The following is a 26,749-nucleotide window of genomic DNA, read 5'->3' as shown; positions in this document are numbered from 1 at the left end:
AAAGTTACCACCTTTAGCTTAGTTACATGAGTTTATATCCTAAAGCTATGGAGACAATTTTCGAAATGTTTTGCGTGCAAATGAACTTTATCTGCTTAGATGCACTTATACAATTTCTCCTTTTACATGTGTAAATCCATTGAAAATTCACTTCAGGTTTTACGTGTGTAAATGGGCTTTTGAAAATTGCTACAACATATGCTAAATTTACATGTATCAATCCATTGAAACTTTCCCCCTATATTTTTTTGAGAATGCTTTGCTATAGCATCTTTTGCCATAGATTGCACCAACTCAGTTGAGGTGTTTGCATAATTTGAAGTCATTCAGTATAGTCAGAGCTGCCTAGTCCTGACTGGACATTGTAGGATTTCAGTGCACCTCCAATTGGCACAAGATGATAAGATATGCCAGTCTCAACCGTTTCATAGCATATATCAACTAATATGTCAAGTTTAGTACATATTTAAAGACATAAAAATTAGATCTATCTTAGCATATTCATTATATATTTTTGTAGTATCTTCAACAAATGCCAGTTTTTGTTTGGTTTTCACCATGAAATTCTCTCTTGCCTTTTTACAGTACATGGTGTTTGGGAGGAATGGTCGCCTTGGAGTTTGTGTTCTTTTACCTGTGGTAGAGGCCAAAGAACAAGGACAAGGTCATGTTTACCCCCGCAGTATGGGGGAAGATCATGTGATGGACCCGAAACACAACACAAACCTTGCAATATTGCACTCTGTCCTGGTGAGTATATACAAGAACTAGCAAACAGCATCGAGTATTGAACAATATAGAAAGCATTTTCTGAAGCATAAAGAAATTATGGGCCTTATTTTCTAAACTTTTTTGTTCCCTAGACACAGAATGGGAAAAAAACTTAGTAAATGAAGCTCATATATGTGTGTAACTGTGCATATTATATAATATTGTTACATCAATTAAGTCATTATTTGTTAGTAAATCAGTCCATTCAATCACTGGATTTATCTCCAGGAAATGGAGATAGTAAGGTTGCTGATTTCTTTATGGGGGAGAAACAATTAGCAATTATTTATACTATATGGTAATATTTTAATATGCTTGAATCCTTTATATAGCTGATTGATCATTTTGGGAGCAATTTTCAAAGTCCATGGGCAGCTGGAAAGTACCCATGAACTTGTCAGCTAATTTTCAAGGGTGAACACCCCATAGTGTTTCCCTTTGAAATGTCGAGGCTGGCTGGGAGCATGGGTGTCCTTGTACCAGCACACTTTGCACTTTCTTTGAAGCAGGTGCAAAGTCTGTACAGCATTTCAAATTGAAACCCCAACATGTGTTTTACTTTCTCTTTTCCTGTTCTTGACCTTTTTGCGAAGGCTAAAAGTAAGTGTGGCACAGAACACCCGAACATTTAGCCTTGCACAAAGTGGCAATTTTCAAAATGCTATTTTGCATGGGTAAACAGGTTTACCCATGCAAAATAGCATGGGTAAACCTCTTTAATCTCTTTTAACAAATAAGGGGCCTCATTTTCCAATATCGCATGCAATACCAAAAAGGGGTGTTACCTTATGCTAATAAGCACTTGTATCGCAAATTGTGATAACAGCTATGCAACACGCTCTTAGTGCAAATTGTGCTATTAACCCAATTTGGGCTACATTGCAAGTATATATTGTGGTTCATGATGTTGAGAGAGAGAGCCTTGCTATTGTGTCTCTTCCCTAGACAGGTATTTGTATTCCTATGATAGGCCCACTTAGTAACTCGAGGTGGGGATTAGGTATTAGTGTAGGGGGTTGGGGGCCACTTTCACATTCAACATGAGACGTACGAACAGAACAGTGGTCTCTTGTGAAGATTTGATGGCCTTCGGAGTGAGAAAACTCACTCCAAGATGAGATTTGGACAATGTTCTCTCCACCTAACATGTTGTTGCCCAGGTAGAGTGTCCATCAAGCTAGGTGGAGAGGACATTGCCCAAATCTCATCTTGGAGTGAGTTTCCTCACTCCGAAGGCCATCAAATCTTCACAAGAGACCACTGTTCTGTTCGTACGTCTCATGTTGAATGTGAAAGTGGCCCCCAACCCCCTACACTAATACCTAATCCCCACCTCGAGTTACTAGGTGGGCCTATCATAAGGATACAAATACCTGTCTAGGGAAGAGACACTATAGCAAGGTTCTCTCATTCTCTCTCTCTCCCTTTCCCTTTCCCTCTCCCAGCATACTGAAACAGGCTGTCCGGAAACATTGTAAACCTTTACCAGCCTCTAGCGCACAACGTACTGCAAATGAAAGAGTTGTAGCTATTGGCCACACTAACACTGCAGCTGTTTTGCGGCACACGATAACTCTTTCCTACTTTACATATGCTCCACCCCAACTCCACCCCCTGAATACAAAATTAAAAATTTGCATTCACAAATCACATTAACGGCTGTTAGCGCGATTTGCGGAATTATCTCCTGCGGTAACTCCTTGGAAAATGACCCCCAAGGTCTCCACTGCTCAGGTGATGCACATAGATCAATGGTTTCAATATGCCTTACCTGTACATATGGACCCTAGGTTCTCTTTTATTAACTCATTTGAGGCCTTATTAGCGGAACTGGTTGATAAAAGCAAGCAGAGCTTCCTACTTTAGACTCAGATTTGATCAGAACTTGAATACCTTTAGTTACATTATAGCAGTGATTCTCAATTCAGTCTGGTTTTCAGGATCTCCACAATGAATATGCATGAGATATATTTGCATGCAAAGGAGGCCATGCATGCAGTTCTCTCTCATTCACATTCACTTGCCTGGGAACTCTCCAGATTTCCCCTGGAGACTCAGGAAATTTGCATCAATTGCCAAGCCTTTGGAAGAGAAAAATAAAAAGCTCTATGCTTCTGTTTATTGCACCAACCACTCCCTGTCAGCCAGCCAGGAGGAAAGGAGTGAGAGTCTGTAGCAGACATTGCAAGCAGCATGTGCAGGGAAACTGGAGAGGTGCTGTATACGCACATCAGCCTAGAGCTGTGATTCCAGAACGTGGGATTCAGTTGAGAGCAGAGTGAGGGTGCATATGTCAGAGAGCTGTGACTTATTGGGGGTGAGAGGAAAGAGAGTGCTGGGTTCATCCCTGGAAGGAGGGAAAGTGGTGGTGGTGGTGGCAGCAGCAGAGAGTGAGAGTACGGATTAGCAGGGAAGTGGTGGAAAAGAGAAAGTTGATAGCATTATTTCTTCTAAACCTACCCCTCTTCCAACCTCATGAAAGTACAGCAATCTCGGGGTGATTACAACTCAAACATTTCCAGGTATGCACGTTCATTGTGAATATCCTGAGATTATCATGGTGTGTCACAAGAACCATGGGTTAAGAATCACTGCTTTATAGAGCCTGATTTATAAACTCTTCCATGTAGATTTTTCTTAATTTTGTAAACTCTCCAGCCTTCGTATTGGCAATTGCAGTGCAATGTTGCCTTTGTTATGGAGCCATTCCACTGTGTGAGGCAGAACTCTAAGCGAAATTAGGAAGCATATAATTTAGGTAATTCAATCAAGTGATTTTATGTGTTATACTATAATTAGGTAATTTCTGATCTTAAGAACCTAGTTTTCTAAAAAAAAACAACAGATTTTCATAGTTTCCGATACATCGTGCAGTGCTCTATTCAGAAAAAAAAACCTAATGTAATATGGTTTGATATCAGTGCCTCTGCAGACTTTTAAAGTTTCTCAGTTAGCCTACCAATGCAGTTAAGAATGCACAATGAGCACGCATTACAGTAAGATTTCCTACATTTAACATATATATGAAATTCTTTTTTAAAATAAATTCAGCACCATGTCTTTAGAATTTGGACTCCAGAATAAGATAGCAACCCCATGCTTGCACTGCATACACTGTCCTCTCTTTCATGTCTACATTGGAATGGTATGCAGAGAAATAACTGTTCATTGTAATATGCAGAAGGGATCTCAAAAACTGTAGCAAAATCTTAGCCTTGCATGTTGGAAAAGATTGATTCCCTACCATATCTAAGTAAACTCTTTCCCAAGCAAATCACTATTTCAAGAGGTTGGTACTAATAGAGTATAAAGCTTTTAAAACTGGTTAGGAAGGCATGACCCGCTGCATTTTCCATGAAAAGGTGACAACTCTAGCAAAGCAGGAAGATGCCTTGATAAATTTTGCCTTGCAATTCAAAATGTCAAGGCTCTGACTGAGGAAGCAGTGAATATCCTCAGTGATTCTTTAAACCAAGGAATGTAATAAATTCCCTAACAGGTAGGTTTTAAAAGCATTGCTTGTGCAAAAACAGCCCCATATCGGCGTATGTGGGCCGTGCGCGAGCAACACATATTTTAAGAAGCTGGGAAGTAAGTGCACACATACCTGTGCGGGTATCAAGAATAAGGAGACAGAAAAGGGGCGGGACATGGGCGTTCCTGGGTGGATCCAGGCCATACGCATGGGGGGGGGGGGGGGGGGCGGTGCTACATTGGTCTGCAATAGACCCTTGTAACACTGCCCACCCTGAGTTCAAAGTGCCCCTCTTACAGTGGGAGATGTAGAAAGTGTCAGATTGTGTCTCCCTTTCTCTGTCTCTCTCTCTCTCTTGTTTTAAATGATACACATATACTTGCATTGCATGCACAATAGAGATGTGAATTGTGTCCTCGATCGTCTTAACGATTGATTTCGGCTGGGAGGGGGAGAGAATCGTATTGTTGCCGTTTGGGTGTTTGAAGTATCGTGAAAATCATGAAAATCGTGAGCCGTGGGGGTTCCGGACCTCCGCTGAACGACCTCCTGCAGTCGATCTCCTGCCGGCGCCATTTTCCGTACAGAAAACGATTCGCGGCAGGAGATCGTTTTCTGGACCCCCGCTGGAACTCCAGGGACTTTTGGCCAGCTTGGGGGGGCCTCCTGACCCCCACAAGACTTGCCAAAAGTCCATCGGGGGTCCAGAACGACCTCCTGCAGTCGAATCATGTTGGTCTATGGCCGCCGCCATTTTGCGCCGCCATTTTGAAAAATGGCGCCGGCTGAAGACAACACAATTCAATTGTAGGAGGCCGTTCCGGACCGCTGCCGTTCCGGACCGCCGCTGGACCCCCAGGTAATTTAAGGCATTTGGGGGGGTTCGGGAGGGTGGGGGATTTAATTTAAAGGGTCGGGGGTGGGTTTTAGGGGGTTTTAGTGTGCCGGTTTTCCTAGCCTTCCCCCTTCCCCCGATTTACGATTTTTTGACGATAAATCGGGGGAATTGGTATTGTATCGTGGCCCTAAAGATTTTTGACGATTTAAAATATATCGGACGATATTTTAAATCGTCAAAAAACAATTCACATCCCTAATGTACAATATAAAATTAAGTGACATTTTTGCTCATGTGTGTTTATGGGTGCACCCGTGCCCCTTTTACAATTTACCTGTTAGTAAGCATTTGCATATTTCTTCCAGTAACCTGCCAATTAATAGCCATAGGGTTTGGTAGCTACAGTAAGCTACATTGATCTGTTTCTGACAATGAGTTGACTTTGATTAGGAAGCATCTGATCAATTTTCTCTACTCTTTCCTTTGCTTCTGTTGCATGCAGTCAGGAGCATTTCTCATGCAGTGAAACATTAGCAGAGATTTTTTTTTTTTTTTTTCATTTTTGCCTTTACTGCACATGAAAGGGCATCACTCACTCTGTCGTAAACCAAGCTGTGATATTCATCTTTGTTCAGCTGGCACTTATTACCAAGACAAAAAAAAAAAAAAGCAGAACAACTTGTGAATGGGCACATTGCCATGCTCACACATGGGCATGTGTATAGATTGCCAACAAACCATCACATCGTCTATGAGCATCAAGGCCAGCTGGTGAAAGCAGGAGTCAGTCCAAACCGCTGTCCTACAGAGGTGATATATAATTAAGGGGAGGCAGCACTGCTATTCCATCCCTTTACTAAGAGAAAAAAAAAAAAGCCGTTGCAGCAGGTTTCTGGCGCATTATGTATTCTTTCATGAGCCCCTTAGAAAAGGAAACATTGCTGTGCGGAGCAGAAAGGAGAATTTCAGTAGGTACCTGCGTTAGTTTCAGTGCTCTGGGTATCCATTCAACCTGTCAAAACCCGGTGTTTGTATCCAGCTGGCCTTGTTGATGCCAAGCAGGTTCACAAACCACCTAATGGTTTGCACATGTGGAAGGGGCAATCCACAGATCTGCTGAATAATACACGTGGCAGTTTACACAGCCAATTGATTTGGAGATAAAATCTCCAGGCAACTGGGGCAGGCAGTTCGACAAAAGCAAGTCTCTAAGTGGGCTGTCTGAACCGCCAAAACATGTGGTAGAAAACAACATATATAGCAAAGAAAACAACTTTTTTTTTTTTGAGCCCCACCAGTCACTTTCATAAACCCGACATTGTCTTTCAGGACAACATGTTTCTGTATATGTAAAATGTGAATCTGTGCAGTCTGTGATACCTTTTATTGGACTGATGTCAGTATTCTCCAAAGACACTGACAAATTCTTATGCTGGTCCAACAAAAGATATCACAAACAACTTCAAGACCTATACAGTGACTTCAACCTTATTCTAAGCTTTTATATATATATATTTGACATGCTTATATTCCACAAAAATTCATCATGTTCAACATAATTTACTTTTAGAAACTTCTGTATACAGATATTTTGCTGTATTTAGCATGAGGAAAACTCAGCAAATGGAATAGAACATTCATTCATTGAATCTTTAAGTGGCTAAAATTAACTTATTTTCCTGAATCAGTTGCTGAATGACTTAAAAGCACACAATTATACAAAATTAAAATTGTATTGCTTGCATTTCTATAATGCTTAGCTCTAGTGCTAGTGCCTTAATGTTAGGTTGTGGATTTTTTTGTGACTATGTTTTTTTGTTTTTTGAAATGTCTATGGTAGTTGATGGGCAGTGGCAAGAGTGGAGTTCATGGGGTCAATGTTCAGTGACCTGCTCCAATGGCACCCAGCAGAGGAGTAGGCAGTGCACACCGGCAGCCCACGGGGGATCTGAATGCAGAGGACCCTGGGCGGAAAGCAGAGAGTGTCATAACCCAGACTGTACAGGTAGGATTGCTTCTTTCTTTCTTTTTTTTCTTTCAGGAGCCTCTACTACTCTTTTCTCTGTTGGTATTTATTTAGTTCTTCCAGAGCTCTATCATGCCGGATCATTTCTGCACTCTTTTGAAAGTGTCTGCTTTTCTTTGGCTAGTCTTTATGCCTCATCCAACGTGTCATGCACCGATTACCCAAAGCGGTCAGTTATTCCATAGAATAATGGAATCCAAGCATTGCTGCCAAAGGACCCTCATAGCAATGGTTTGCCTTTTTTCCTCTGTTCTCATCTTCATCTTCTTCATATGTTGGACTCATTGCACTGAGTGACTATAGGAAAAGGGTCAGACTAGGTCTTCTTCTACAGCCCAGTCAGCACTGAATCATCCAGAAGGGGTATCCCCACAGGAACAATATTGCCGTATGATGCTCTCAAAAACATATCAACTTGGCATCATCTTGCCCTCCTACTGAGCTACCAGTATGACCCAGATACTTATCATTTAAGAAACAAATTTGTTCATATGTTCTTGCCTTACAATTTGCTGTATTGGGATCAACTAATACATTAAATGGTTCTGTTTTGCCCTTTAAAGCCTATCTCTTCAATGCCTTGTAGGCCAGTTTGCTGATGTAAAAAATTGTATCCAATGTGCTGAAAGCTTTTTATCCCTGTAGAACATGGAAAACATTACTGCAAGCACATGTCTTCCTGCAAATGAGGCCACAAAACTATGCACTAAGGATTACAGTAACTAAGCAGCCTGCTAAATCCTTTAAAAGGAGAGAGAATATATAATTCTATTTTGGATGCTTTGTAAAATTGTCCATAATACCTAGAATAAAACAGGAAGGCTAAATTCTGTATTTCTTTCAAATGGAGCTTATTATTTGAATTTGATGTTTGCTAATGTTGATTATTATTACTATTATTATTATTATTATTATTATTGAAAAATACTGAAAATAGTACCACATAGCTACAGATGTCTGTTGCCCTTAAAAAAGAATCATAGAGATGATGCAGTTACTATTACTGTGTTCCCAATTTAAAAAAAAAAAATCAGTTTAAAAACTGTTGAAACTAATATCTGTTTAAGAAGCACTAGGCCTGAGGTGCTTAACATGGTTGCCGCTTAGCTGCTCCTCCCAAACACAAACCTGAGGTAGCATGGAAGGAGCACACACAGAGGGGATCAGCATCTGCCACTGGACGCTAGCTGAGGGAAGATCACGCTGCAGATAGGTGCTGCCTGACGTGGAGCGGTTCAAGCCCACTGACTTCTCAGGATTGTTTTTATGCTAGATCTTTACATATGGAGCAACTGCTTTTACTGTGGTTTGGCTTTCCTGCATTTTAGAATTGTACACATTTCTTCCAGAAAATGATTTTGAAATAAAATTTCAAGTAACAAAGAGATGATTAAATTATCTAAGTCGGAGCGCTGCAAAACATGACTATTATCCAATCGGTATACATTATTTTGTTTTATATATGGCACAGCAAAACTGATGACGTCAAAACAGTGGCATTTACCGTAGCTGGCATTTTTCACATGATTTGAGAGCCTTTTATACAACTGTGCTGCTCATGCACAGTGCATTTAACTTAGACCCTTGTCGCAATGAGTATTATGATGAGTATATTATAATTGAGAAATAAAATGTATTTTTATAGCAGATTAATTGTTATTCTGCCTTACAGCCAATGGCCAATGGAACCAGTGGGGCCACTGGAGTGGATGTTCCAAGTCATGTGATGGTGGTTGGGAAAGGCGAATGCGCATTTGTCAAGGTGCCTCTGTAACAGGGCAGCAGTGCGAAGGGACCGGTGAAGAAGTCAGAAGATGCAGTGAACTAAGATGCCCCGGTGAGGAAGAAATGACATTAGATTTGTTTTTAAATGAAAAAAATGAAATATCATTATTAAGAAAAGTTCCCAAAGGAACTCTTAGTATAGTGACCACTGTCAAAGCTGTAAGGGAGGAGGCAGCATCCCTTAAGAAAGAGCAGTTTGTTACAGAATTATGCATGTTCTTTATATTTCTGAGAAATCTAATTATGCAAAAGTTCAGAAAGCACTGCTTCAGAAAATATATAGGGCTACATTTTCAGTAAGGCTGAAACCATGCATTTGAAAGCTTGCACAGAACGTAACAATTTTGAAACAAAAGCTGTCCCCATATCATGAGTTTGAAAATTAGGCTGCTATGCAGGTAAAATAATTTAGGCCAAGTAAAGGAGGGTGTAAGGGTAGGCACATTTGTGGCGTGCCATCTACGAGTGCAACTTACGGAAATGTAAGGTATGCACGTTCATCTCATGCATGTGCCCAGAACGCCTCTTTTTTATGCAGACAAACTTGTTCTTACTACGTGCACTTTCAAGCTGATTATCCACTTACCTGTATGTGGTTAACTTATATGAGTTAATTATATTTTTACTCTCATAACAAACAACTCACCATTCTATCGCAGAATGTTGAACCCAGTGAAAACAGGGGGTGTGGGGGTGGGACTGCGAAATCCGGCAGCCTTCGCACCACCGCGGTGTTTTCGCTGCCGGCTTTCGCACCCAATAGCACCACCGTGAAAGGGACTTTTCACGTGCGATGGCAGCTTATCACATGCGATAAGCATTAGAAAATGACCCCCTAAGGCACTATGCATTAAAATGTGTGACTTCCATTTGTGTCTATAGGAAAAATGCTTAGTACTTAAAGACCCAAGTGTCTGAAAATTTACCACATAAGGTCTAATGTAAAATTATTTTTCTCCAGTGAAATTTCTGACTCTGGTTTTTCTTTTTCTACCGATTATGTTCTATCCACTTGTTAATTTCACTGCCATTTCAATGCCATTAGATTGATAAAAGGGTTAATTTTAAAAGGCCCTTGCGTGTAAATCCAGGGCTTTACGTGCATGGCCGAGCCTTGCGCACACTGGACAAACTTTCAAAGGGCCCCGGCCATGCGGGTAAATCCCTGTACACGCATAAGTACCGGGCCTCTTTGAAGGGGAGGGCCAGGGGGCGGGGTGGAGATGGGCCGGGAGAGCGCCATTGATTGCTGTCCCGAAGACTCGCACACCGGCAGCCGGCCGGCGTGCACAACTTACTTCAGCTCAGGAGCTGAATTAAGTTATGAAACAAAAGAAAAGGAAACATAAGGTAGGGTTTAGGGGGTGGGGAGGAGAGAAGAGGAGAGGGGAAGAAGGAGGGAAAATAGTTAGGGGGTAGGGAAGTTCCCTCCCAGTCTGCTTCTTAATTGGAGCAGACTGGCAAGGAACTGGGGAAGATCGGAATGTGTCGCCGTGCCAAAATTGCGAAAGTCCCCCCCTTGCGTGTGCCGCCCGCACTTACGCACACGGATTATAAAATTCAGCGCACATGTGCACTTGGCCCATGGATTTTATAACATGCATATGCCGGCTGGACTTTTGGCAAGTCTTGTGGGGGTCAGGAGGGTCCCCCAAGACTTTCCAAAAGTCCCTGGTGGTCCAGCGGGTGTCTGTGAGCGATCTCCTGCACTCGGGCCGTTGGCTGCCAGTAATCAAAATGGTGCCGATAGCCTTTACCCTTACTATGCCACAGGGGCTACCGGTGCCATTGGTCAGCCCCTGTCACATGGTAGGAGCACAAGATGGCGCCAATGGCCATGTGACAGGGGCTGACCAACGGCACCGGTAGCCCTTGTGACATAGTAGGTCAAAGGCTATCGGCGCCATTTTGAAATGGCAGCCGAGGGTGTGAGTGCAGGGGATGGCTCCCGGACCCCCCGCTGGACCACCAGGGAGTTTTGGTAAGTCTTGGGGGGTCAGGAGGGTGGGGGGTTGTAGTTAATTTAACTTTAGCGGGGAAATGAATAGGAATCAACATATTAATGTATCGGGGCGTCATTCGGCCGAATGCAACGTATCTGCCCCCTGAAGAATCCGAATCCCGAATGCAACGTATGGCGTCCCTCTGCACATCCCTAATAGCCACTGCTATTAATTGCATCAGTAGCATGGGATCTTCTTAGTGTTTGGGTAATTACCAGGTTCTTGTGGCCTGGTTTGGCCTCTGTTGGAAACAGGATGCTGGGCTTGATGGACCCTTGGTCTGACCCAGCATGGCAATTTCTTATGTTCTTATATTTGGTTCAGCATTCATACTGTGCTCAGAAAACCTTTTTTTTTTTTTTTTGAATGAAGACACATTGTTAGGGACCTGATAGTATCACAAACATGATAAATCACAAAAAAATGCAAAATTACCAGCACCTACTGACTTAGTGCAAAATTAACAGTATTTGCTGACATAATACAAACTTATTGGCTGCCATTACAGATTGGATCCTGGAAGGGAGGCAGGGATTGCTGTATTGACAGATTTAGACCAGAAGGAAAACAGACAAGGCAGCAGTAGCAGATTTGGGAATGAGAGGGAAGAGGACATAATGGGGATTTCAGTGGCAAATCATAAGCCAAGAGAAAGTAAAGAGGAAGTAGCAAATCAGGGTCCAGGAAAGAGGAAACTGGAGGTAGTAGTAAATCAGTGTTTGAGAGGGAGATGGAAGTGGCAGCAGTGTCAGAATGGGGACGTGGAAAGATTTTCATGTATCAGTAAGCCACAAATGTTAAGTTAAAAAAATGGAAAAATGCCTTTTTTTTTTTTAATAAAATGGTAAAAAAGAAATGAGAGAGAATCCCATCCCTGTGCATTATCCTTCCTTCCCATTCTCCAACAAAAAAATACAGTGCTTGAAATTATATAATAGAGATGGTAAGCAAGCACAGACAATAAGAATGTACATCATAAAGCTGTATACGGCATAAATGTGTTTGCTTTCTTTAGAAGTCTAGAGGGCTTCAGCCATGAAAGCAGAAAGTATTGTCTGATTCTTACTGTATATTGTAAATCACATTCTCTGCTAGATTGTTTTTTTCCCCTTTCTTTCCTTTTGTTCATGCACAACTTGCCTTAGGCAGGCCGCTACCTCTTTTGTGTGCTTCTCCCTTTCATACTGTGGTTGTTAGTGATGCCATGAAGAGAAGCTATGTTTCATTTTCTGGAAGGAGTTAGGTTAATGCAAGGAAGAAAGAGGTGGATAACAGAAGCAGTGGGCACTAAAATCCTTTGTACACTGTATACTTTTAGCTGCATTTGTCTGGCTGACTTTAAAAGAAGAGATTAAAAAAGTGGATATCACCTTAAGTTTATCCAGGACCCAGGTAGACCCAAGATCTCAGTTTTCATCTTAGCCTGATTACAAATTAGTTTTATAATGCCAGAAGGATATGAGCCCACAGTGGAAAAAAGTCAGGAAGAAAAGAATGCAAGAATGGCTTTTTCATGTCAGATAAATAAATGAACATTCAAAATTTCACATGTTGGTGATAAAAATGAAAAGATGCACATTCCATGTAATGTTGCTTTTAACTGTTTCTTTCATTCCACACTTCTGTCCCTTGGTAATTAATTTAAGGTGACCCACACATCTGGGTCCAATTCTCAAAAAAGATTTAAACTAAACAAGAAAGATGCTCCCAAACTACCATGTCTGGAAATAATGAGATTGTTCTCAAACAAAAGGTCTGTATCAGATTTTCAATGAAACAGCCTCCTACTAGAAATCTCAATTCTTGTTCTGTCTAAATCATTGAATATAAACAATAGCTGAAATATCTTTAATGTAGTCTGTTTATGTATACTATTGAAAGTGCTATGCAGAATAATAGTGTAAGCCTTGTTGTTTATACAGGCTGAGATGAAAGCCAAATGGAATGCTCTGTGTGCCAGACTAAGCAGAATTTTCAAATACCTTGTATTCAGTTGTAAAATAGATTTGATTAAATCATATTCTTTGCATATGTAGATTACAATGCAGGGCAAGAAACTAACCCTGGAATAGTGCAAAGTCCCACTGGAAAAAATAGCATTAAAATGTCTTTTCAAATCATCTGTATGTGAGAAATGTAAGTATTTGGAGATATACAACAGGCTACCACAGTCCTCTTTTCAAAGATTGCCACCTGCTGTTAATAAAATGTTTTACAAATATTTTACTAGGCAAATGTACAAAACATCATGTTAGAAATCCATAGATATGCATCATTTTAAACGGTTTGCATAAACAAACTATATATAACTAATATAATAATAAAAGCTGAAGCTTTTGTAATATTTACATGAATAAACAAATAGATATTTACATAAAAACCTGTATACAAACATGATTTGGATATTTTTACAATTATTAATACTCAACAGCAATATTCAAATGCTTAATATAAAATGCACCATGGTTATATGTTATTGCACTTTACTGAAGTTATTATAGTTCAGTGCAAGTATATTTAAATAATAATTTTTAATCTTTTATTAAATGACAGCTAATAATGGCACAACAGAAGTAGAAGACCCAAAGCAAATACAAGTGTTTTGAAATTAGACATGTATTAACTATAAATGGCAAAGCCATAAGCTAATAGTATAATAATAAATCTAAAAAAAATTTTAAATGATAACTACCTCCATTGCAACCTGTAATCACATTAGCTATAGAAGGCAAAGGAAACACATCTATTCAATCGAACTAATTGTAACTATCATTTTCAAAATGTTATTTAATGCTGTTATATACAATTTATCTAAACCATTTTGTTTATTAGTGATCTTATTGATGAACTAGTTATAGCTGACTTCAGTATAAGCCCAGTAGAAGAGCAATATAATATATTGTTTGTGTTTATTATTTTTAATATTGTTATGTAAGTCTGTGACATGTTAAATTGAAAGGAAATAACATGAGCAAGAAAAATAGTAAAATCCTGCTATTTCAGTAGACTTATAAAGAGAGGAGATAAAGTCTGTCAAAAACGCACGTCTTACATTTTAACTGTATATTATTAAAATGAAAATCCTGATAATTGAGAACACTTTTACTTTGAATAGGTATAGTCTTGATTCCTTTCATAAACTACAACATTCTAGTCCAAGATTTATTTTTTTTTTTGAATTGTGTGTTTGGCTTTATAAGCAGCATTAATATAGTGTTGTTTATGAAACAAGTATTATAATTACTCAACTTAAAAGAAAACCTAATTATCAAAATTTACAACTATTGGTATAATCTTCAAAGTATGTATATGTTAGAAGTTGTTTTTAGGTACATCTCGAGAAAACAAGAAACATAATTCATTAATCTAAGAATAGATTCTAAATGTATTTGATCTTTCCAGAAAGTAGTTCACCATACCAAATGCCTTTCTGTCTTACATAAACTGTATGGTTGACCTTGCTTACATTTTCTTAAATGTCAGCTTGGTCTGGCCTGGTCTTGCTTTGATAACATGGATTTCCAGCCCCTGGTCACACCGCCTTCCTCTCACCTTCCCCTCTCCCCCCCCCCTTTCTTGTGTTAGCCTATTAGTACTTGAGGTGGTGAGAAGGGGAGGGGGAGCATGGCTAGAATAGTGGGAATGGGTGCAGAGAAGTTCAAACCATGCAGAAGAAGTCTGTCTGCTGGTTATTTCAGGTATAGGATCAAGGGAACAGAGAGGTCCATGAGATAGCTATAAAGAAGGAGACTCAGGATCTCCCCACCAACATTTGATACTCTGAAGGTCATTGGAGGGTAGTATGTTGGTTAAGGGCTATATTACATGGGGCCTACTCGCCTAATTATGGCTAACCAGCGAGGCATTCATAGAAGGTATTCCCTATCAACTGGTAATTAAGCTACACAGTAGCATCATTTTCTGCTGCCTCTGCCTCAGCTGCTGATTGCAATATTGGATCATTCAGTTTCAGGTCAAGTGGTCCCCTTGGTCCATGACAAGTACAGAAGTCAGCTCTGAAGGCTGTGGTCCCCTGTGGCAGGTTGGGAAGTCAGCAGGGTCTGGTATCCAAAGCAGGTCATATGTCTGTGACATCCAGCAGGCCAGCTGCATCTGATGACAGAATTCAGGGGCATGACTTATCTTCCCAGAAGACACAGCATGGATGGTAAATAATGGGTCCAGTGGCTATGGGCTGCCAAAGCATTTGGGGAAAATTGGGGGAAGGAATACATCTATCAGCGCCTGGCCCCATCAGAATATGGAGAATTTGCTTCTGGGGAGACACTTCTTGAATAGGATGTCAGAAGGACTTTTGCCCTCCCTCCTTACCAGTTTCAAATCTATCTTTCTCAAAGGCAGCTTTGGGAGCCTTGGGGCCCAATGCAGATAAGGTGCAAGGGCATTTATGTGACTTGCTCAGTTTTACATATGTTGGATTTAGCTGGATGGCTACTGGGGCTTGCCACCTTTGGAGATTGTCAGGGTGTTGGAACAACTCCAGCTAACCCTGCAATTGAGTAGCAGGGGCCTTACTTTGGCCAGCAGCAGGAGTTTTTTCCAGCTTCCATGAATTAGCTGAGGGTTGGGCATCAGTTTCTGATGCAGCTCTGGCATGGTGGTCTTCATGGCTATCAAGAGTGTGGGATTGCATGAGGGTTATTCCTTGGTGGATAGCCGAGCTTTTTCTCCACAGTTCCACAAGCATACCAAATAGTAGCATCCCTCGAAGGGGTAAAGCAACCAGGAATGTCTTTACAGGAGGAGAGGTGGAATCATCTTTGTAACAGTAGGCTGACTTCTGGAGCTGTAGGTGTGAGGAGCAGTTGGCCCTTCCAAGACTGTGGTAATGGCATGCTTGGTGAGTCACTAAATGATGGTGGTCACGAGGCTTTGGAGGTGGATATGCTGATAGTGGAGAGGAGCACCCTACAGAAAGATAGCAAAGAGTCACTGGATGGAGAAGGGAGTACAAAAGATCCAAGTGCAGACATAGACACAGGAATGCTTTCGATTCTTCTGAGTCTAATTGTTCTAGATCTTCATGGTCTTCTTGTTCCAGTCACAGCCTCATGGCAGTCCACAGATGCCACTGAGAGGAGCTACTTGTGCATTGATATTTTTCACTTGTTGGAAGGGCATAGGGACATGAAAACATCTCAGAAAGAGAAAAATAAGAAAGATGAGGTTTGTGAGATTGAGAGTGGTGTGTACTATACTGAATTAGATGAAGTGTTTCAAGCACCTGGTGATGTAGTGGGGCACTATGGTCCTTTGTAATATGGGGCTTTTATGGTGTATGTGGTTTTCATTCTAGCTGCATAAAAGGATTATGCCAGTTGAGTCTGGCTCATTTATGATGAGGGTTTCTATAATAAGATTTAAAGAGAATGGTTATATTACATGGATCATTCAGGATGAGGGCTTGTCTTTATCACAGATGACAATGAGGTTTTCTGGTGATTTTGTGGGTCTTATCATCCAAGTCAAGTTGGCAGAGTGTGGGATGTCCCTTTTGAAAAACAGCAGTCTCTAGTATCTCAGACAAAGTGACTGCAGGTGTGCCGGATGTTTGCTGACAGTACAATAGACCTGCCTGCAACTTTTTTGACTGTACATTTAAACATATCTGTTCTTTGTGTGCAGCCAGTCATCCTGCTATCGAGCACCCTAGGAAAGCAGGGTCCAGGCTTCTGGGTACTTCTGTAAGCCCCATTAACTATAGTCACACAGTGAATTTCTCGTTAAGAAGCCTGAGAGAGAAAAGGGCATAAAACATGTTTTATAGCAGCCATGCTTAAGGACAATACACATGCTCAGCAGTTAGAGAACCTGCAAACAGAATAAATGCATATAATCAGTAGGAAAGTGGTGTTTTCTCAGTCCTGCATCGACCACTGGAGGAAGCAGCAGATTTGTGCTACCAACAGAAGAGCTATAGGTCAGAGGCCAATGGAAATCTGAGTGGATTGCAGGTCTCAGGTTGTGGAAACTTTCCTTTCAGCTTAGTGCTAAATCATTTTATTAAGAAGCACAACTGCTAGTATTTAATTCACTTGCCGATAATGTAATGTAACCCTTACATGGGGGGAGGGGCACTTTGAGACTGCTCCAGCTTGAAATGCAACATCTCTGCTTGACTCTCTATTACATGGTGGATTTTTTTAATGGGGGGAAGCACGTGCTTATAGCCCAGCCCCTGGTGTGTTTCTTTCAGGGTATATATAATATATCTGCATTCCATGGGGTGAGATGCTGGGACAAATCAGACAGGACTAGGCTATGGGTGTTAAAATAAAGTTTACTGATTGGTAATCATTAATTAAAAGTGCATTTGTGCATAATGTAGTTACATCTGACTGCTGGTACCTATGTATTTCTCTGTAGGTAGGTGTCCTTTGTTTCAGGCATCTGGGTAGAGCTCCCATGGTGATTTTAAGTAAACAAAGCTCACCCTATCCTATTGGAGCATAGCTGACTCCATATCCTTCCTGGACACCCAGCCTTTCCTGGTCCCATCAATGGAGATCCGATTGGGGTCTCTGGATCTTGTTCCTTCATCTTTGGTTTTGTTACTGGGGATTTTTCTTGTTGGAAAGTCAGAAGGGTATCAGACTATATCAGCAACACATTCCTGTTGGGAGGGGTGGATCAGAAAAATCCTTACCACATTACTTGGTCCAAAAAATACTTCTATAGGCAAACTGGCTACATCTTCATTCATCATTGTCTCTCAGCAGGATTTGTCACTAGTGCTTGCCTTCCTAGGGTTTAGAGTGGGCTCACAGGCCTTCAGTCCTCTGGTCGAGAGCATTTTACCCCAAAAAGAAATCTGGCTTAAAATTGATATCTCTGTAATTAAAGTGAGAAGGACCCTCTGGCAGGAAGTGCACAATGAGATCACTTTGAGACCTCACCAGAGAGTAAAACCAAACCATACTTACTGTTTTACGGATTTCTGAAACTGATCTCATGGAGTTCTAAATGGGAGGGCTAAATAGGGTTGAGTCATCCAACCCCAGCCCTCCAGGTGGGAGGGACTGAGGGGGAATGGAAGATTTATGACATTCAATTTTTGTACAGGGATCTAGTGACATCTAATGGCCAACCCATAGGGGTGCCACAGTAGTATTTCTGTACATGTAAACCTGTGTAATATATGTGTAAAGTAATTCTGATTGTAATACTTTGGCAATAGTATTAATAGAATGTAACATTATGCTGAGGGCTTTTCAGTCCTGCATAGATCCCCAGAGGAGGCAGCAAGCCTGTGTTACCAACAGAAGAGCTGTAGGCCAGAAGCAAATGGAATATGAGAGAGTTACAGAACGCAAGTCATGGAAACTTTCCTTTTAGATGGAGTAATTGCCTCTTAAATGTTGTGGAGATAGAAGAAAATTCCCAATGAAGATTAATTCAGGAACTGGACCCCTTTCAAGGGACAAAGTTACAAGTAACAAAGGGGCCGATGCAATACAGTGCGCTCACACGAGTGTACTGTTTAACCTGCTGTCTGATGCGGGTTAAATAGGTGCTAATCCACCCCCTAATGCAATAGAGGGATTAGCGCCTATTTAATGTGCGTCCGACGCATATTTATCGCTCAGATATTAACGCCTGCCTGGAGCAGGCATTAATAGCTGAGCGCACATAGAAGAAGTACAGAAAAGCAGAAAAAACTGCTTATCTTTACTTCTTCAGTAAAAAAACAACAAAAAAAACCCTCGGCAGACCGCCGAGTTATGAAGACCGAAGCCGGTAAACTCGGCGTCGGTTTTCATAACCGGCCATCTGCCAGTAATGAAAATGGCCATCTGCCATGCCAGTAATGAAAACGTATGCTGAGTTTATCGGCAAGTTTATCAGCATCCGTTTTCATTACTGGCAGACGGCTGGTTATGAAAACCAACCCCGAGTTTACCGGCGTCAGTATTCATAACCGGCAGCTGCCTTGGGGTCGCATTAGCAACGAGGCGCTAAGGTCGCGCAAGCGAACCTATTGCCACTTTGCTAGCATGACCCCCTAATTTGCATCTTGTATGGCGCCCTCCCTTGCGGACGCCATGCGTGCACTAAGAAAGCGGGCACTGAAAAGTCAGCACCCGCTTTCTGCAAAATTTATTGCATCAGCCCCAAAATGTCTGAACTCTAAGGAAACGGACTGAGCATTAAGGAAATTCTGTTTGTTTTTACTGATACAAAAAAATAAATAAAAAAATAATTAAAGAAAAATAATCATTTACATTCTCTTAATGAAAAATTGAGTTAATATTATTTTCATGGTTGATAAAGGAACAATTTCCTTTTTCAAGTATGTTACATAAATAAAGTCATATCTTTGGTTTAAACAAATAACTATTTCTCCCTCTCTCTGTTTTTTACTGAAAAGCTGGTAAGTGGCTGCCAAAGGGAAAAATAAAACAATCCAGACTCTGAATTGAACTCTGAGTACTTCTTTCAAAATGGGGTGCCCGAGCAGCAGGGACTGATACTGTAATATCTCAATTGGCTTTCACATTTTCCCTTGCAGATTTTTCAGTGGTAGCCTTAGAGGTAAAATAGAGAAGTACCTTGAAAAGGTGGCTTGCAGTGCCTGTAAGCATTTTCACTGTTATCCAGAAAAATCTGGATGGACAGATGATTTGTCAGCTAATTTAACAGTGTATGATGAACAGAATTTTCTTAAAGCATAGGAAAATGTGATCAAATTGCAACACCTGAAAGGGGCAATGACAGCAAGAATCTTATGTCAGTATGATGATGCGAACTTAGTGTCTCTGTTACTAGCTGATCTTCCACACAGCAAGCCAAATGGTGAATGGTGAGCTGTAATGCCTGCTAGCTTTTCTAATGCAGAGAAAAGTATATCTCTGATCGAATATCGGTATATCTCTGGTCGAATGTCGGTATATCTCTGGTCGAATGTCGGTATATAAAAGAAATAAATAAATAAATATAGTGATTTCTCTAGAATCAGAGGCTCAGAGAACACTGACCAGTGCTGGATAGAGCAATTAAACCATCTGTTGGCTAAAGTGAGGACAGAAAGAACCCTTCAGGAAGACAGACTATCTCAGCTAGTGGCAGCAGGAAAAAATAGTTATACCTCTTCTGAAGTTCAAGCTTAGATACAAGTAGTTGGAACAGACAGGAGCCTCTGCAGTATGTAATGAATCCAGCTTCTAGTAGTCAAACATTCAAAGAATGTCAGGTCCTTTGTTTTAATTGTGGAGAAATTGGACTTTTCTCTTTAAAATGCTTTATACCAGGAAACTCAACATTAGTGTTGCCGAAGCTGCAAGCTCAAGGTCAAGAAAGGAGAGAATTGCCTAAAAAGGATGCCAAGTTTGCCAAGACAGTGCAAAACCAGATGAAAAAAAACTAAAGGAGAAGCCCCGTGGCATACTTATATGATACAATTGATAAGAGAATCTACACATTTTAAAGTGTATATGGATGAAGAAAGTTTTTGTCAAAGAAATGTATCTCATAGGACATAATGCAACCACAGAGTGACCGATTCCAAGTTATAAGAACATAAGAAATTGCCATACTGGGTCAGACCAAGGGTCCATCAAGTCCAGCATTCTGTTTCCAACAGTGGGCAATCCAGCCTACAAGTATCTGGCAATTACCCAAAAACTAAAATATCCCATGCTACTGATGCCGGTAATAACATCAGACAACTTGATTAATAGCAGTTAATGGACTTCTCCTCCAAGAACTTATCCAAAACTTTTTTAAACCCAGCTACACTAACTGCACTAACCACATCCTCTGACAACAAATTCTAGAGCTTAATTGTGCTTTGAGTGGGAAGCCAAGAAGTGCCTTATGTGGGAAGAATTTACCTGACTGTGTGATTTCTTGAATCAGAATGTGGCACTGGAAAACTAGTAGAGGTTCTATCTTTTGCTTGCCCAGACAACAGATGGTACCAGTAACAACAGGTTCAAAAGTAACCAAAAAGATGCTGTTAATGTGCCATACCACTAAGGGTAATGATTTCTTGAAGAAAACTCCTCTGACCAATGATTATTATGAATTGTATGCTATTTTAGCTACTTTTTAAAAGCAGCAGACATCTTTGAGTAACTTCATGTTGGTCAGAGTTGCTGGAAGAAAACCAATCAAGATCTCTCAGGAAGAGACCATAGAGATAGAAGTCTCTATCAGAGCTCCACTTAAACAAAGGAATGTGGATGTCCTACTGAAAGATAACAATGTTAGAACTTTCCCTGGAGGTGAGTTCTACAGACTTAATTTATGAAGATTCCCAGAATCAACTGTGCCAAAGTTATGGTGCATCTCTTCTCGATCCCCAGAAAGTCAAATGTGCCAATGGAGAAGCAGTGGACTGGGTCAAACCATATCTGTCCCTATGGTTAAGATTGTCACCGAAGTTGAGAAAAGAAAACATTCCATTAAAGCTTGTTTTTGGTAACTCTTCACTGGGTCCAAACAATCATGTGTACCTTGCTAAAAAGCTACTGGCAGAAGTTGGAGATGCTTTTGCCAAGCATGATTTATATATTGGACAGATAAAAGGTGTTAAGGATAAAATTTGACTGACTGACAATACTCCTTTCAAAGAGAGAGAGCATGGAAAATACTGCCATTAGACTTACAAGATCTACATGAATATATATATGAGCTACTGGCTGCAAGTTTATCAAAGAATATGAGAGCCCATATACATCTCCAATAGTATTAGTTGAGGAAAAGAATGGAACTCTTTGAATAGTGATGGATTACAGATGGCTGAACAACCTTCTAGTAACTGAAGGATGCTTATCCATTACCACAAATAGAGGAAAAAATTGTCATACTTGCAGGCTGAACATGATTCTCAGTGTTGGACCTGAAAAGTGAATATGATTAGGTGGAAATAGAAGAATATGATCATCCAAGACTGAATTCACTGCCCCATGATAAATTGTCAGTTTAGGATGATGCCACAAAGGCTGTCTTATTCACCTGGAATATTCCTATGAATGATGGAAACGGTCATGAGTGAACTGAATCTGACAGAGGTAGTGTCCTTCCTTGATGATTTGATTATTTTTTCTGCAACTCTGGAAGAACACAAGGAATGTTTGATGAAGGTTCTAAGAAGATTGGTCTACTATGGTTTAAAATTGACTCCTAGCAACTGCAAATCATTCCAGTGATGTATGTAATACTTTTGATATGTTATCTCACTAGATGGTATTCATCCTGACAGAGCAAAAATAGCTGCAATTGAAGAGTGGCCTAGACCTACCACTATCCAAGAACTTCACTCCTTTCTAGACATTGCAGATTTCAATCATTGATTTGTGGAGAAGTATTCTACCATTGCTAAGCCCCTGAATGCTTTATTAGAAGGTCAGGTTAGTAAGAAAAAGGCTGGCTGGAAAAAGATGCAAGAACAAGATATTACACAATTCTGGTCTGAAGAATGTCAACAGGCTTTTGATTGTTTAAAGAAGAAATTGAAAACAACACCAGTGATTGCTTTTGTTAACTGGAAGCTACCCTACATTTTGCATATTGATGACAGTCTTCAAAGTCTGAGATCTGCATTTTATGAAATCCAAGATTTATTTATTTATTTAATATATATTTCTATACCGGACTTCACGAATAGAATTCACATCAGGCCGGTTTACATGGAACTTAGGGGAAAAAAACAAGAGTAACCCAAAAACAAGAAGGCTGAATCAAGCAAAGTTACATAAAACAAGGGCATAGAACTTGGAGGCTAAAGTAGCCAGGAAGAAAGGTAGAGCGGAAATTAGCAACAAATCAATAATATATAACTGGTTATGAGATAAGAATTATCTCATTCCTTAAGCTGAGTCCGAAGTGTCATTTTGACTAGGGGAAGGCTTGGAGGAAAAAAGATGGGAAACTATGAGTTGTTTCATACACTAGCAGAGATCTCAGCAGAACTGATAGGAATTAATATTGTGTCCTTTCTTGCTCTATATTGGACCGTATCAGAGAAATGTCATGGGTACCTACATAGATCGGAATTTCAAGTAATTACTGACAACTCTTTAATATACATTCTTATTATAGCCAAGTTAGATGCAGCAAGTCACAAATGGTTGGCTGCTCTGACTTTATATATTTTTTCCATAGGTATAAAGCTGTAAAATAGAATATAGATGTAGCTAGCTTGTCTAGAATTCCCCATGGTGCACTATTTTAGAATTTAGACTCTCATAAGACAAAAGAGAGAAATGCAAAATTGATATCTCAAACTAAAACACAAGAACAAAATAGCAAGGTTCTATCCCATGATGCATGTCTGGCAATCACTCAGTCTAGTGAAATACAAACTGATGATTCTGAAAGTAGAAAAAACAAGTACTGAATCCATTGGGCTAGTAGAGACTTTGACTAAAAAAGGAGGTGCTATCTCTTCAGAGTATGGGTTTCTGGAAAGTTGGCATGGTATACAAATCTACCAGAAATTTCCTCATTGGATTGGGGGAACTTTCTCCTCTTTCTATCTTTCTACCTCTGTAGAATCATAAGACTGTTGGTGATAGGACAAAACTAAATCCAGAACAGGAAAAATCTGAACCATCAGATGTTAGAGTGATGTGGTGTGAAAAGGACAAACTACTGCTGGAAGATGGGGGTATTGTATTGCCTAGCTCAAAGAAAGGATATCTACCATTTGGTGTTGCCCTCTTACCACTATTCTAGAGCTTAAAGAGGCATACATGATGAAATAGGCCATGTGGCATATAAATAAAGTTGTATTTAGCATGATACAGATTTTATTGGCCAAGGATGACACAAAACAAAGAGAGAAAATGCAACATACGTAAAAGGTGAATTAAAAGAAAGGCTAAAGTAGACGATGTAGGTCAGCTGTTCAGAATAAATAATATTGACCATTGAACCAGAAATATTTTTGTTGTCACTGACCATTTTATGACATATGCTCAGGCATACCCTGCAAAGGATCACACTGCCAAGACTGTTGTTCATACCCTTTGGGAGCATTACATAAGCCATTATGGATTTCTTGGAAGTTTCCACAGTGACCAAGGGACACATTTTAAGTCTGACTTAATTGCAGAATTGGGCCACATATGTGGTGTCAAGACAAGAAAAACTCCTTATCATCTGAGTGGAAACCCAGTAGTGCATTTTAACAGAACACTTTTAAGTATGTTAGGTACATTGGAGAACCAGAAGAAAACATAATAAAATAAGTATATCTGACCTTAGTACATGCATACAATTGTGCTGAAAATGCAGTCACAGATGTATCATCATACTTTCTAATGTACTGCCATCAGCCTTTGCTTCTAATTTATCTTTGTTTTGGAATCAAGCCAGAAAGACATTCTTCACAAAGTCATTAAATTTATATGAAGGAATTACAGAGAAGACCCTGATTTGCTTATGACTAAGCTACTAAAGGAGCTAAGAAAAACCAGGTCGCTAATATGTGCCAATGGGATGCAGAACATTAAAGGAGATGGAATTCTGGTTTTCAATTTGTCTCTGAGAGGAAAACATAAGTTATACAGATGGAAACCTATAATCCACATTGTAGAGAAGCAACTGAGTGATGATATACCAGTATATATCATGAAACCTGAGAAAGGGGTTGGACTTCTTTGAATCAAGATATGTTTCACCCATGTGAATATATCTCTGTTGAAGAAGACAAGGAACCAAAAGCTACTATTATACAGTAAGTAACGCTACAGTTAGAAGAGTAAGAAGATAACTTAGATATGTTACTGGAAGACAATTTTCTTTTTGAAAGTGATGACATCTCACTCTTAACTAATTCCCAAAGCTGCAGAGTATATCCCTGCTAATCAAGAGCAAGAGGAATTCAAAAAATGGAATAGTCAAATGTCTTCAGTGATGGGAGTTCTCCAAAATAGATTTAGCTGATGTTAGAAGGTCACAAAGAAGTAAACAACCGCCAATATGGATGAATGACTTTGTTGTCAACTACAGTCAATTGGCCAAAGAGGGTAATTTGAATCTAGTAGCTCTATTAACATGCATTCTGCCAGCTAAAACAGAAGAATCTGAAAAGACACATTAAATAGTGCTGGAGTACTGAGCAGGAGTACTGAGCAGGAGAAAGTAACCCTCATTGACTGTATTATCACAGTGATACTCTCTTTAAGAAGCATGAGAAACAGAAGGGCATAAATCATGCTCAGTTGGATGTTGCTGCTAGCCCGGGATTGTCAGTAAATTGATGGAGACTCAGCGTTTTGTTTGAAGAGATTTCTTGTTGTATATTGACTCCTGATGAAGCAACCTAGGTGTTGCGAAACACGGCTGCTGTCGAGTCAATTTTCAAGTCCACTCTCAGAGATGTGAAAAGGATTTAAAATTACTAAAAAATATGGGAAAGAATTTACAATTATGAAAGAAATATATGATGGGCATTGATAAATCACGAGAGACATTTTGACCACCGGATGGTGTCATTAAAAATATCTTTCTCGGACCGCAAATGATAGCGAAAACCAGACAGCTTAGCTCATGACTAGGCACATCGTCTAAGGCTTGCTGATACGGTTCCGTTTCATATAATAATTTTTGTTGGTTGGTGAAGAGCATTTTTGGAGCAGTTTGGGCGATACCTTTTGTGATTTCAGACATTTTGGCTTATATAGGTTCACATTGTGGCTCTTTGTTGTTATTGGCTGCTTTACAGTGGCCATGCTTAAGGGCAATACACATGCTCAGTAGTTGAAGAAACTGCATATGAACTAAATGTATATAGCCAGAAGGAGGGTGGGTTTTTTGCTGTCCTACTTAGACGCACGGAGTTGGTAACAAACCTGTGCGTGACCAACAGGAGAGCTGTTGGCCAGAGGCGTGTGGAAATCTGAGTGGGTTGCAGGACTAAATTGTAGAAAGTTTCCTTTCAGGTTAGTGCTAAATAATTTTTTTAAGAAGCAGAATTGATGGTATCTGGTTGATTTCCAGCTGTTATATTTCTATTAATGTAAATGTATAAAATATGTGAGATGATTCAGATTGCAATACTTTGACAATAAACGTTTTAAAAAAAGTAAACATTATGGAAAAGTTTGTAAAAGCTTTTTTTCAGTGCTGCACAGAATCCTGAGGAGGCAGCAGACCTATGCTACTAACAGAAGCGCTGTAGGCCAGAGGCCAGTGGAAGTCTGAGTGGGTTGCAGGACTAAGCTGTGGAAAATTTCCATTAAGATGGAGTAATGGACTCCTAAAAGCTGTGGAGCCAGAAGAGTACTCCTAAAGAAGACAATTATATCAGGAAATGGAAGAAAACTACAAGTAATAAAATGTCTGAACTCCAAGGAAAGGGACTGAGAAATTTGGAAATTGTTTGTTTTTCCTGTTAAGAAAAAAAAATTTGAAATATAATTGCAGAAAAAGTATAATTTTCATTCTTGTATTGAATACTTGATTTAATATTTTCTTGGTAAACAACTTTCTTTTTCAAATGTAAGCTACATAAATAAATGTATATCCTTGGTTAAAACAAAAAACTGTTTCTCTTTCTCTCTTGTTTTTACTGGTAAGTGGTTACCAAAGGGAAAATGAAAAGAATCCAGGCCCAGAATCAAACTAAGTATGTCTTATACTTACAAATGATAAGGATTTTTTCCAGGAATCCACCTGTTAATGTCTTGGCTATGTATCTTTGGTTGAACAAGTACCCTAGGAGAGAAGATTCTGCAGCATTGTTTAAGGGTTTTTTGGATATTTTCTATATTCAATACTATTGTCAATGGGTGCATTTGCTGGTGTCCAATTCGAGATTTGTATATATATTTCATGATATGATAGCAAGCAAATTTGTGAGTGAGATATGATGAAGGGTAGCA

The 26,749-nt window shown here is 39.9% G+C and overlaps 1 protein-coding gene across 1 annotated transcript in view; it reads left to right on the top strand.

Annotated features, from left to right (window-relative positions):
• Positions 1 to 26,749, top strand: part of ADGRB3 (adhesion G protein-coupled receptor B3) — a 1,794,610-nt gene that overhangs the window by 654,842 nt on the left and 1,113,019 nt on the right. The window contains exons 4-6 of the mRNA XM_029595665.1: positions 586 to 750; positions 6,925 to 7,089; positions 8,783 to 8,947. Coding sequence (XP_029451525.1) covers positions 586 to 750; positions 6,925 to 7,089; positions 8,783 to 8,947 — 495 coding nt within the window. The remainder of the gene's footprint in view (positions 1 to 585; positions 751 to 6,924; positions 7,090 to 8,782; positions 8,948 to 26,749) is intronic.

Source organism: Rhinatrema bivittatum, chromosome 3, assembly GCF_901001135.1.
Source record: "Rhinatrema bivittatum chromosome 3, aRhiBiv1.1, whole genome shotgun sequence".
NCBI lineage: Eukaryota > Metazoa > Chordata > Amphibia > Gymnophiona > Rhinatrematidae > Rhinatrema > Rhinatrema bivittatum.
This window is presented reverse-complemented; position numbering and strand designations above follow the sequence as displayed.